At 45.5% G+C, this 13,863-nt stretch overlaps 2 protein-coding genes across 4 annotated transcripts in view; one reads left to right on the top strand and one right to left on the bottom strand.

Moving 5' to 3' along the window:
- Tmem116 (transmembrane protein 116) overlaps positions 1 to 13,863 on the top strand; it is a 72,193-nt gene that overhangs the window by 43,382 nt on the left and 14,948 nt on the right. The window contains exons 8-12 of one of the 3 annotated variants that reach the window (XM_057764985.1): positions 794 to 932; positions 2,367 to 2,511; positions 4,232 to 4,305; positions 4,910 to 4,988; positions 5,098 to 5,291. In XM_057764985.1, the coding sequence (XP_057620968.1) occupies positions 794 to 932; positions 2,367 to 2,511; positions 4,232 to 4,305; positions 4,910 to 4,988; positions 5,098 to 5,159 (499 nt within the window). In that variant the 3' untranslated portion in view covers positions 5,160 to 5,291. Of the gene's footprint in view, positions 1 to 793; positions 933 to 2,366; positions 2,512 to 4,231; positions 4,306 to 4,909; positions 5,292 to 13,863 lie in introns of those variants that run through there. The other 2 variants (XM_057764984.1, XM_057764983.1) reach the window with 2 other exon arrangements.
- Positions 9,908 to 12,256, bottom strand: LOC130871413 (disintegrin and metalloproteinase domain-containing protein 1b-like). The gene has a single exon (XM_057764746.1). It carries the CDS (start codon positions 12,254 to 12,256, stop codon positions 9,908 to 9,910), a length of 2,349 nt encoding a protein of 782 aa, XP_057620729.1.

Below are 13,863 nucleotides of genomic sequence, written 5' to 3'. Positions count from 1 at the left end.
CATAAAGTCTTGGGTTGGATCCCCAGAGCTGCAAATAGTATGTGTGGTGGTGCATACTTGTGACCTCAGCACATAGGAGATGGAGACAGGAGGTCAGAGTTTCGAAGCCAATCTGAACTACTTACTAGTTTGAGGCTAGCCTGGACTACATCAGACCCTGTCTCAAAAAAAAATTGCTTGTTTTGGAAATGGGTTCTAGATATAATATGATGTAGTCAGGCTGAAGAAACACAAGGAAATAGACAGTCCAGAGTGACTCAAGGTATTTCATCTGTGGGAAGGAACAGGGTGTTATAGTTATAGGTAAGAGCCCGTTACTCACTGTGCTGGGTCGTTTCCTGTCAACCTGACACAAACTAATGGCCTCAGATTGGAGTGAGCCTCAATTGAGAAAGGGCCTCAATAAGATTGGGCTGCAGGCAAGCCTATAGGACATTTTCTTCATTAGTGATTGATGTTGGGGGGACTAGTCAACTGTGAGTGGGGCCACCGCTGAGCTGGTGGCCCGTGGTTCTATAACAAATCAGGCTAAGCAAGCTATGAGGAACAAGCTGGTAAGCAGCACCTTTCCATGGCCTCTGCATCAGCTCCTGCCTCCAGGTTGCTGCCCTGACTTACTTCAGTGATGGACTGAGATGTGGAAGAGTAGACCAAATAAAGCCTTTCATCCCCCGCTTGCTTATGGTCATGTGTTTATCACAGCAGTAGTGACCTCATGGAGACATTCAGGTTTGGTTTTGTTTCTCTTGTGCTGTCATTGTCGTATCATCCTGCCCATTGGTTCTCTTCCCAGGTGTCTCCTAATGCACTCGCCTCCGTCAGCCATGATTGAACCCCTGCCTTCCACCAACACATCTGTCTGCAGTGTGCTCTATTTTTATGGTGTCACTGTTTTCCTGGCCAGCTTTTTCTTCAGCCTCCTCCTCATCACGGTATGGTACCCCCTGTTTGCTACTGCTGAAAGGGTGGACAGAGAGAGATAGGCAGTGTTCCAAGACTGGAGCACTACAAGAGGTGTTTCCCATGGTCCACAAGGAAGTGACCATGGCTGCGAGGATATAGTTCAGCTGGTAGAACACTTCCCTAGAGTGCATGAGAGCATGGGAATCAGAAGTTCAAAGTCATCCTTAGCTTCATATAGCCAGTCTGGGCTGTATATGAAATTCTTTCTCAAAAAAAAAAAAAAAAAGAAGAAGAAAGGAAGTGACAAGGATTTGTTGACAGTGTAATTACTGCCTTTGTTTTTTTAGACTTCCCAAAATCACATGATAAGCAGGAAAAAAAAAGCTTATATTAGTTAGGGGACAATCATGTTCACTCTAGAATTAATGTGTTTCTTTGATTCCCATGAGGACCCAGAGTAGAAAGATCACACAACATGGATGTATACTTTATGTAAGTGACATTCTGTGACATAGAACCTGTGCTTTGATTTAATTTCCCAGATAATGAAAGCACGGGTTTTTCTCTTTTCTTTTCTCCTTCCTTCCTTCCTTCCTTCCTTCCTTCCTTCCTTCCTTCCTTCCTTCCTTCCTTCCTTCCTTCCTTCCTTTCTTTCTCTCTTTCTACCTCTCCTGGAACTCACTCTGTAGACCAGGCTGGCCTCAAACTCAGAGATCCTCCTGCCTCTGTCTTCAAGTGCTGGGGTGAAAGGTGTGTGCCACCATTGGTTGACTGAGAAGAGATCCCCCCCCCCATCTCTTTTGGTTTTTCAAAACAAGGTTTCTCTGTAGCTTTGGAGCCTGACCTGGAACTAGCTCTTGTAGACCAGGCTGGCCTCGAACTCACAGAGATCTGCCTGCCTCTGCCTCCCGAGTGCTGGGATTAAAGGCGTGCGCAGCTACTGCCCAGCGAGAAGAGATTTTTTTTAAAAACTCATTTTTACTCAGAGTTGAGAATTTAGTATTAGCCTTTGTACTGATAAACTTCAGGGCATGAAGTATAAAACATAGTCTCAAAGAATCTCTAATAAGATATTTTAAGAGATGGATTAGTTAGAACTCACTTTAACTTCCTAGATGGGAATGCAAGTTATTAGTACAATGCTTGCCTATTATAGTCTGTGGATTTGATTCCCACCTCCACAAGAAAACAACACACCTTCCTATATATATTGTGATTTGTTTAAGGTTGGAAAAGCCAGGAGTTGATGATGGTCACACACTGAACATAAAAACTAAAAGTTTGGTTAGTATCTGTTTGTCTACATGAAAATTCTCACTGGGTAATTCTCCAAAGTCTGCTCTCATGGTAAAGAAGGAGAGTGACTTTTCCTGGCAGGAAGTCCTTGTGGAGTGAGCCTTCTAAGATGCTGGGAAATTTGACTAAGCCACAGGCCTACTACTCACTGCTACACTCATGTTTAGGTCTTGCTCATCCATGCCCAGTCATTGTATAAGAAGTTTGTGAAATCGACAGGCTTTCTGGAGAGTGAGCAGTGGGCAGTGATTTACGTTGTGGGCCAGCGAGTGCGCTTCTTCCCAGTGGCTTTTGTGTGCTGCTGGGGCCCAGGTTGGTATCTTAGTGAAAGGAATTGGAGGTGAAGGAGTTGGCTATGGGTTTCATCAAACAAAATGATCTCACTAAAATCATGACTGCATATTCCTATCTAGCTTGTAAATTTTATTTCTTTACTTATTGCTTTATTTTTTTTTAGTTTTTAAAACCATTTATTTCCTTTTTTTTTATTGAAAAAAAAATTTTCCGCCTCCTCCTCGCCTCCCATTTCCCTCCCCCTCCTCCCGCCCCTCTCCCCCTCCCCCCACTCCTCTTCTCCTCCCTCTCCAGTCCCAAGAGCAGTCAGGGTTCCCTGCCCTGTGGAAAGTCCAAGGTCCTCCCACCTTCATCCAGGTCTAGGAAGGTGACCATCCAAACTGTCTAGACTCCCACAAAGCCAGAACATGAAGTAGGATCAAAACCCCGTGCCATTCTCCTTGGCCTCTCGTCAGCTCTCATTGTCCGCCATGTTCGGAGAGTCCGGTTTTATCCCATGCTTTTTCAGTCGCAGTCCAGCTGGCCTTGGTGAGCTCCCAATAGATCGGCCCCACTGTCTCAGTGGTTGGGTGCACCCCTCGTGGTCCTGACTTCCTTGTTCATGTTCTCCCTCCTTCTGCTCCTCATTAGAACCTTGGGAGCTCAGTCCGGTGCTCCAGTGTGGGTCTCTGTCTCTATCTCCATCCATCGCTAGATGAAGGTTCTATGGTGATATGCAAGATATTCATCAGTATGGCTATAGGATAGGTTCATTTCAGGTTCCCTATCCTCAGGTGCCCCAAGGAACTAACTGGGGACATTGCCCTGGGCACCTGGTAGCCATTCCAAGTTCAAGTCTCTTGCCCTCTTGCCAACCCTTAGGTGGCTCCCTTAACTAAGATATGAGTTTCCCTGCTCCCCTATCTAACCTTCCTTTATCCCCAATCACCCTGATTCCCCCAGTTCCCCTCATCCTCTCCTTCACACTTTTCTCTCCCCATCTCCCCTCACCCCCATCCCACCCCACCCCCAAGATTCCAATTTTTTGCCCGGCAATCTTGTCTATTTCCCATAGCTGGGAGGATATCTATATGTTTTTCCTTGGGTTTACCCTCTTTTTTAGCTTCTTTAGGATCACAAATTATAGACTCAGTGGCCCATATCCATGGCTAGAAACCAATTATGAGTGAGTACATCCCATGATCTTCTTTTTGGGTCTGAGTTACCTCACTCAGGATAGTATTTTCTATTTCCATCCATTTGCATGCAAAATTCGAGAAGTCATTGTTTTTTACCACAGAGTAGTACTCTAATGTGTATATATTCCACACTTTCTTCATCCATTCTTCCATTGAAGGACATCTAGGTTGCTTCCAGGTTCTGCCTATTATAAATAATGCTGCTATGAACATAGTTGAACAAATGCTTTTGTCATATGATAGGGCATCTCTTGGGTATATTCCCAATTTTTTAAGACAAGGTCTCATTATGTAGACCCCAATGGCAATGGCCTCAAACTCACCAGAGGGATACCTACAGCCTCTGCCTCAATGCTGGGATTAAAGACATGTACGAGTCCACCTGGCATTAATCTGCAAGTTTTAATCAGTACAGACCAGAAATGAAGGCCAAAGTCTCAGTGGTTTACATAACTGGTTAATCTCGGTGCTGATCTTCAGTTCCCTGTAGCTTCTGCTGACGGGACGTGCAGGCGTGTGCACTGAGAGCTGACGGCAGTTTATACGTTGTGTGTTTGCAGCTGCCACACTGTTGATCATAGAGCTGACCAGGCCCCAGGACACCTCCCTGCACATGGCTTTCTCTGTGCTCCAGGTAACCCCTTCCAAAGCCAGAATCTTTTGTCTTGCACCTTTGTGCCTGGTTCTCTCACACTGCCATTTAGAGGGCACACAGATTTTTCCCCTTCAGTATATTCATTTGTGCATTGCAAAAGAGAACATCTAGTGTTTATGGTTGCTAATGAAGAATATAACCATTTCCTGAAAGGCTAGTCTAAGTGTTTCTGGGTCCAGTTTGGAGCACATTTATCTCTGGGCAACTTTGTTTTGATATATTGAAGATATGGTTGGTAGAATAAGGTCTCCCAGGGTATATATTCTTGTGAGACACTGATGGTGATGCTCTCCCATCCAGAGTGAATCAAATGGCACAAATTACCTGTGTGTAGTGAGTGATAAGCAGGAAGGGAATTTTTTGCTTTTCCTCTTGCCTCCATTATCAGAAGAAAACTTTTTAGAGCAGTTGGCAGTTGAAGCCATTTTCTTGTCCTCATATAAATACTGAAAAGTGTAACAGCCATCAGCTGTCCGCAGCAGGACGCAATGTGAAGAGTTTAGATGAGCTTGTGCACAGTTCAGCAGCTCCAGTGACGACACTGCACAGAGGGTTGGGCTCCACTGTTCTTCATCTCTTCCAGGCTCTCACAGCAGCATCCCAGGGTCTGATCAACTGTGGCATATATGGCTGGACACAGTGCAAGTTCCAGCAGCTAAAGCGTGAGCCTCGCCGTGATGCAGATACTCAGACCCCATTGCTGTGCTCACAGAAGAGAATCTATAGCAGGAGCCTAGACCCACCGGAGTTTTCTCTTGCTTTTGCTTCCAGCTCTTCCACCATTCTTTGAAACTATGGAACTGGAACATCCCGGAAGTGAATGTTTCATGTGAGTGGATTCTGCAGGTCTGCAGGGAACACCCCCATCTTTTCTGGCATACCCCAGACTGGAGAACTAAAAAGGAATGTAAGCTGTGGTCAGTAACAATTCTGGGTGAATTAGGAAGGATCTCTCCAGTTGCTCATTCAGGGAGATATAGCTACTTTCTATCTAAGAGATTCATTACTTTTTCAAATACTAGATTTATTTACATCTCTTCAAGAAAAAATAAATTTCAGGTTCACATATATGTGTGTCATTTGCAAACTCTGCTCCACAAAAACAAGGGAAGTAGGAAGCCATGCAACAACTTGCATGTGTGCAGTTGGGGCTCTTGCAGTGAGGTTGCATGGAGACTTGAGAATGCTCACACAGCCAAAATGCTCTGCCGTATACCTCATTTGTAATATTTTAGTGTTTTTCAAGTTGTTTATTATAACAATTTTATATAGAATTTTTAAAACTTTTTTTTTTTTTTTTTTTTTTTTTTTTTTTTTTTTTTGGTTTTCGAGACCTGTGGCTTTGGAGCCTGTCCTGGAACTAGCTCTTGTAGACCAGGCTGGCCTCAAACTCAGAGATCCGCCTGCCTCTGCCTTCCGAGTGCTGGGATTAAAGGCATGTGCCACCACCACCCAGCTCGATTTTTTTTTAAATTTAATCTAAAAATATAAGTAGATTTGGTGGCTGTATCCATCTGAAATATTTATGACTAAGCAAAGCTTCCTTAGTGACCAGTAGAGCTGTGGTGGCAGAATTGTATGTCCTATACATGGTGAGAGGAATTGGTCACAGTTGCTATGAAAACCACAGAAGCCCCATAGTTAGAGCCATGGCTCCCAGGACAGTGGCAGTAGTCACCACAGCTCAGCCAGCCCTAGGATTCTTAGTGTTCCCAACATCATTATTCCTTGAGCCCTATCAAGCTCAAGGCAGCTTTCTGCTTTCTCCACAACATTGACTGTCAGTCCAGCATCTAAACAGTTCCCTAGCACTTCTTTCGCAGACATACTAATAGTGTTTTCTGGGTAACAATGAGACCAGAAGGTCTCCAGGATTTAGGTCAGAAGAAACCACCTTATATAATGAACAGAAGTGACCTAAAGTGAATTTCCTGAGCACATCCAGGTCAAAAATTCTGCCACAGGGAGTGGTGGGAAATGTACCAGCCGACAGCATGGAACAGAACCCAAAAGAAAGCCCTTTGCCTTGACTTGTGGGTTTTGTCTGCATTCAGTCTGTAATAGCTATAGTCAAAACAGAATGCATATCTATTTATAAGAACATGGTGTAGGCTGAGCGGTGGTGGCGCACGCCTTTAATCCCAGCACTCGGGAGGCAGAGGCAGGTGGATCTCTGTGAGTTCGAGACCAACCTGATCTACAAGAGCTAGTTCCAGGACAGGCTCCAAAACCACAGAGAAACCCTGTCTCGAAAAACCAAAAAAAAAAAAAAAAAAAAAAAAGAACATGGTGTAAATAACTATGGATATACTAATATGCCTTGGAACTCTAGTAATAAAGAACAATTTATGAAAAAAAAACATCTGGGCAGTGGTGGCACAAGCCTTTAATCCCGCACTCGGGAGGCATAGGCAGGCAGGTCTCTCTGAGTTTGAGGCCAGCCTGGTCTACACAAGCTAGTTTCAGGACAGGCTCCAAAGCTATAGAGAAACCCTGTCTCAAAAAACAAAACAAGAAAAAAAAATCATTGATATATAAGGCTTAGTGAGTTGCCCACTTTAGAAAAAATAATAAGCTTATTTGTAAAAGATGGTCCTCAAATATATATTTATATGAACATGGAAAGGATTTGTAAAATGTGGAAATAGGTTCACAGAGATTTTCAGAACAAGGGTTCAGATAACTATAGCCAATACAGAAGGGAAGACAGGGCATGGTTAGCAAGAGAAATGAAGACATCTTTTGATAAAGGGATGAGCATCCAGAATCCAAGGAACACAGAGGTGAGACCAGTGTTGTAAGAGTGTGCATTCTCAGTGCGGGCTTAACAAGGTACGCTCACAGTTGGTCTGAGCACACTTCCTAGGCCATGTCCCTCCAGATGAGGTTGCCTTCCAGCATTCTTAAACCACATTCTTTTTCCCTCACCGTCTTCCCAACTTTTGTGACATTAAAATCCTTTCTTTCCTTTCCTTCCTTTCTTTTTTTTTTCAAGACAGGGTTTCTTTGTGTAGCCTTGGCTGCCCTAGAACTCACTTTGTAAACCAGGATGGCCTTGAACTCACTGAGATCCCCCCATGTCTGCCTCCTAAGTGCTGAAATTAAAGGCATGCACCACCACCACCCAGCTTAAAATCCTTTTTTTAAAATGAGAGTAAACATCATAACAACCTTAAGTATGGATTTTACCTATCCACATTAAAAACAGTTCAGCTGTAATCTGAGTAAAGTCTATAAATCCTGTCTTCACCATTCTAGGAAAGTGAAGTGTTTGAGATTTGACTTCATATGAAGTGAAATCACAAAAAAAGATGTTCTCATATTTAAAGACAATTTTTGCCGGTAGCTCTGATTAAACAAATAAGCCTTTGAAATGCCTCTAATTACAGCTCATCCTTCCATTATGTCCATAAACTTCAAAGACCCAGAATCAAGGCTGGTGTTAGAGTGCTTCCCTGCAGAAGTGGTGACATCTTCTAGAGTAACACGCTAGATGGTGCAGGGCATGTGCTTATGGGATAGAGAAGTGGAAGACTCCTCTCCCCACACACAGGGAAGCCATGATTGATAGGATATGGAGAATTTTGAAGCTGGTTCTCAAAGCAGGGTGAAAGCTTATTTTCTTTTCTATTGATGGAAAAAGAACGATTTTTCCCCTTTGAAAAAACACTTGACTAAGCTGTTCCCCACTCAGTCATAATGACAAAATTCCATTTCAGAAGAAGTCTGGAGAAATAGTAAGCCATGTTTCTTTTCAAATAAATGTAACACTTTTATCTCCATGTGATATCTTACACCTGTAATCTCAGGACTCCAGAGGCTGAGTTAGAAAGATTACTTTGAGGTTGAGGCTAACCTGGGTTATGTAGTTGGAAGTCAGTCCCTTGGCTACATGTGTGAAACATTATATCAAAAACAAACAAAAGTAACACTTTGTTTTCATCCCTTGGCTACATGTGTGAAACATTATATCAAAAACAAACAAAAGTAACACTTTGTTTTCATCAAGTACAGAACTGTATCAATTTGGGATTACCTTATTTTATTTATTTTTTTCAACTGAACTCCAAACAAGGGAGTTCAGTTTGACTAATGGGATGAGAAAAGATGTGAGGTCAGGCCTAAGGAGAGAAGGGTCTGCTCCTGGACCCCAGGACAGCATGACCCTGGGCATGAGAGCATCACTAACTGCAGCATCTGTTCCACACTGTAACTTCCCTTTGTTCCTCTCAAGTGTGAAGACAAATCTAGAATCTGGAATTGGCTTTAGGAAACTAAGGAAAGTGCTGGGGTCTTGGCTGGCCGGAGGCGCCCAGAGAAGGCAGGGAGAAGGTGGCCGGACACGGCCAGACTCTGTTGGGGAGTGTGGTCCTATGGGGCATCAACACGTCAATTACTGAACTTCTTCCTCATGATGCTACAAACACATGGTAGGATGACTTATGAGAAAGGCTGTCCTTTCTACAGTCAGAGCACACAGTAATTCTGTTCAGCTTCATTTTGTTTTTAGGGTAAGTCTTGCTAAGTAACCCAGGCTGGCCTTACACTTTCAGTCTCCTTGCTAAGCCTTCTGAAGAAAGCTGGCAATATGGCAAACAGCACCATCAATACTTACTTAGTGCTGGCTGCTGCTGCTTCCTCTTCAATATACGATTGTTTGTTTATTGTGTAGTGCTCATGTATGTGCAGATGGGGGTGCCTACGCATCTGCATACAGGGTAGAAGAGGTGTTTAGTGTCCTCCTCTATGGTTCTTGGTCTATTCTTGGTCTGTTCTTTCCCTAAACCTAGAGCTTGCATTCTCTGGGCTAGAAACCATCAAACCCCAGTGAACCTCCTGATCTTGCCAGTTTGGATTATGGGCATGTACAAGATACCTGTCTTGTCTCTTGTCAGGTGAGTGCGGGAATCTGAACTTCATTGACTGTGCAGCAAGCACTCTTTGTCCTGGAGATGTGGCTGATGTCTGTAATGCTGACTTCTTAACTCAAGATTCAAAGTTAGGCCTTCTTCCTTATGAGGTACAGCCTTTACCACACAGCTACAAAACTGAACATACTCAATAAATACATTACATGGAACCCGAAGGCATATCTAATGTTAAGAGTTTTATTTAAAGACTCATCCCTTGAATATATTTTTGGGCAAGTCAGAACACTGAATCTTGCGGAAATTGCCCTTACATAATAGGTAGTTGTTAGTTGGAATAAAAATCCTGGAGATAGTGATAAATTCAGGAGCACCAGACAATCGATGTGGAAGAGAGCATGTCCTAAACTACAGTTTCTGGTGACCAAAAGAATTAGCCCAAAGATACAAGAACCTGAATGTCCAAAGATATATGTGACAAGTTCAAATGAAACATGAAAACTAGAGTACTGAAATATTGACTATGGAAACACCCATCAACTAAATGGTAAAGACAGAGCCTCCTGCCTCCCTCGCAAGTTTGCAAGTGTATCCATAGGCCCTGGAGTCCCAGGGAGGGATCACAGCTGGCAGTTTGCACAGCCTTTGCTTTACTGAGCCTCTCATTCTCAGGGCTGCAAGAGGCTTGACTGTTGCCTTTATGTTCCCCCTACTTATTCCTCTCCCTCACCCTCTTCTTCCTCTTCTGTTTCTTTCTCCTCCTCTTCCTCTTCTTCTTCCTCTTCCTTCTCTTCCTCTTCCTCAGCCTCTTCCGGAACCTTCTCTAACTCTGAAGGCTCTACTTCATAAGGAGTCTCTGATTTGCTGTACGCAATCATGATGCATACAATTATAAAGAGTATTGTAAGTATCAAAATAGCAGATAGAACTATCAGTTTTAAGTTGAGTACCAAGTCTTTACCTTCATCTTCAGGATTTTGACTTTCAGCCTCTGAAGGATTTTCATCCGATAGTTCGGGAGTGGGACCACTGTCCACACTGCCTCCAGTTCCTTTATGTCTGCAGTCAGGGGGTGCAAAGCCATATGAACAATGGCAGTGCCCTAAATCATTACAGACTCCATGTTCACTACAAAGTTCCTTACTGCAGGAAGGGTAGGTGGAGAACGTGTCGCTGTCTTCACAGATGAAATTCTGACACACCTTATTTGAGCCACAGTTGGTCAGGTTCTTCACGTAGCCTTTGTCAAGGATGTCTGTCTCATCATCAGGAGCATCCATGCTCCAGCACCAGTTCACTTTGTGAGGGACTTGGATCAGTATATGTTTCTGTTTGATTGGTGGTAAGAAGCGTAACTCTGTACATATAAGTTTCCCACACAGACTGTTTTGATCTGAACAATTGATATACGTTCCTGGAGACTCAGAAGAAGGCCCACAATTTCCAAACCGGTTCCCTCTGCTGTTCAGGGAACTGTAGCATTCATCAGAGGCAGATTTTGCACCAAACCCAAAAATACGTGAGCATTGAGAGCTAGGGTCCAGGCACTGACCCTCAAAGCAGAAGTAAGCTTCATGACATACAGAGCCATCTTTCACTATCCTGTTCTCAGGACATATTGCAGAAGTCCCGTTACAGTATTCTGCTAGGTCACAAATTCCATCAGCAGGACGACAAACCTGTCCCTTCTTTTTAAATTTACATTGAAAACAGCAGAGCTCATTATTACACTCTGCATCCTGCTTAAATTTACAGTTTTCATCACAACATTGGTTACTGACACAGCTGTTACCACAGTCACACTCCTCTGACTCCTCCACCACACCGTTTCCACAACGGGCAGCTCTGCGCTTGCGGCTTTGGTGCCAAGGCCTGTCAAGCAGGCAGGCCCCTCTGTGGTCATGGAGGAAACGGTAGAAGTCGTCAGAGCTACAGTTGCTGAAGCCACTGTCCTTGGTGATATCCTCGTGCATGAGGCAGAAGTGCTTAGGGTCACAGGCGCAGGCTGGGTGGTCGTGCTGGATTCCCAGGTTGTGCCCCAGCTCGTGGGCCACAAGCGCCGCAAACAGCAGGACATCTTCATGATGGAAGGCCTCCACAGCCGCTGCAAACCCACCAGAACAGGCACCACCTAGAAACGCCTGGCCCTCGTTCTCTCCTGGGTGATGCCCGACGATCAAGTGTGCCACATCATGCCTGACACGGCCCAGGAGCTCCTCCTGTCTCCAGCGGTTGAAATTCCTCAGTGTAGCCTGCAGGTCCACCGGGGCCTCTATCAGGTCCCCCTCTGTCCAGACTTCCACGCCCACCAGCACCATCTCTGTGTTTAGTCCCCTAGTGAAGCTGTTGGCCAGAGCAATGATGTCCACTACTGCCCGGACCGTCTCAGTGACGTTGCTGCCCCACATCTGGAACCGCTGGTGGTTGACCACAACGAACATCTCCACATACTTGGTGTGTGACCACAAGTCAGACAGCTCCCGCAGGCCATCGGGTCTCCTGCTCCTCTGTTGCTGGCCAGTGTCCCCTGGGCTGTCTTTGGGAATGACACTGCAGGAGACGCGAGGCTGATGTGCCACAGTGTACAGGATGTGTTCGAACTCTTTGGAGGAGAGCACAGGCTCGATGCTGTAGGATGTTTCCTCCTTGATCAGGATGCCCCTGAGGCCTGAGCAGATGTTGACAGAGACAAAGGAGCCCGGCACCCCTTCCATGTAGCCTTCACAGTGGCAGTCCTGCGAGAGGAGGGGCACTTCCTGCCCCAGGACGCCATTGTGGTAACTGTAGACTGGGAAGTTACTCGCAGAGTGGTCTCCCTTTACCTCCAGGTGAAGCAGCTGCTGCCGGCCCTGCATCAACAGCATGTAGGACACCCTTCCTCCGGGATCTTCACTCCCCTTGACTGGCAGTCTCTTGGGGATGACCGTTTCATAGGAAGAGTAATACACAGATCCTATGTCACAGAAAGTACTTGGAAGAAAAATTAACAGCACCAGGAGCAACATGGCCACCAGCCTGACACACAAATGTTCTGACATTTGCCCCAGCCTTAGCCTCTCCATCTAGGAGCCCAAGTCTAATGTGTTCCTGCAACCTTTGTACAAAGCTACCTAGGGTTTACTTGGAAGTGAAAGAGGAGGCTGAGTGTATCACTGTGACCTGTCTACCATGGCCCTCCTGAATCGGTTGATGCTATGGGCCTGTGTATTAAGCAGCAGTGGTGGCAGCCACTCTCCCCGACATTGAGCCCCTGCTATTACCCCCCAGCTACACTGGGTAGTTAAGTAGTGGTTACTTCCCACCTCTGTGAACTTAGCTTGCTAACTGGTCTCGTCCTGGTGTCTCTGACCTCTGTGCCCTTTCAGATCGCTCCCATTATTGGTGGCTTCTTTCAGAGTCAGCTCTAGTGCTCCATTGATCAATTCCTTTGACAAGATGGAGAGATGTACCGTGACAGACTCTGAACTCTATAACATGAGACTACCTTGAAGGAGGGTATAACATCTCCACGGCTCACTCAGCAGGGCCATACGGAACACCCCTCCCCCACGGCTCTCCCACCCTTCCTGTTGTCAGTTGCTCGCCTAACCCCAGATGTTCCAGATCAGGTATCCTGGAGATACCTTAGGTGCACACACTCTGTTACCTGTGTCCTGACCTCTAAAGCCCTTGTTCCATAGACAGGAGCATCCTAATGCACTCAGAGAGGGGAGACCAGGCTGTTAGATCAGGCCAGTGAGCTGACTCCCTTAACTGTGTGTTTCAGCCTGTGGGAGAGACAGTAGTCACCCTTCCTATCTCTAGATTTGGCTTCTCAGAGGCTGTGGACGATGGCACGGTACCCTCCCCGTATGTGTGTTCGTGTCCACAATGGCTGGCATCTCTAAGGCGTCACCCTCTTGATAGTCACCTGATACATTGATCCTCTAGGGTTATGTGTGGATTGTATGTGATTCTTTGTTTATGTGGCAGGGTTTTGCTGTGTAGCCCCGGCTATCCTGAAACTCTTAATCTTCCTCCTGGTCCTGACATTTGATGGGATTACCTGTGTGAGCCTTTCTTCTAGCCTCTATGCACAAGAGTCCCATAAACTCATGCAGGTGTGCGTGCAGACACACATTAAGTTTTCACAAGATATATTTGTATATCCCTAGGGGATGCATTGCATTACTTCTGTATGTGTAAACAATGTACAGTAATTAAAGTGGGGGAGTATTTCTAGCTCTTCAAGTATTAATTGCCATTATATGTTGGGGATATCATACTTCTTGACTAACTTTGAAGAGTATTACATTGTTTTAACAGTTTACCCCCAATGCTGCCAAAACCTGGAACTAAACTAGAAGCAATTCTCTGTGTTTGTGAATCTGACTGAACTGTTTTCTACTCCCTTTCCTCCACCCAGCCTCAGGTGACCACCACTCAGCCTCAGGTGACCACCACCCAGCCTCAGGTGACCACCACCCAGCCTCAGGTGACCACCCAGCCTCAGGTGACCACCCAGCCTCAGGTGACCACCCAGCCTCAGGTGACCACCCAGCCTCAGGTGACCACCACCCAGCCTCAGGTGACCACCACCCAGCCTCAGGTGACCACCACCCAGCCTCAGGTGACCACCACCCAGCCTCAGGTGACCACCCAGCCTCAGGTGACCACCACTCACTCTACT

This window comes from Chionomys nivalis, chromosome 3 (genome assembly GCF_950005125.1).
Source record: "Chionomys nivalis chromosome 3, mChiNiv1.1, whole genome shotgun sequence".
In the NCBI taxonomy this organism is placed as follows: domain Eukaryota; kingdom Metazoa; phylum Chordata; class Mammalia; order Rodentia; family Cricetidae; genus Chionomys; species Chionomys nivalis.
This window is presented reverse-complemented; position numbering and strand designations above follow the sequence as displayed.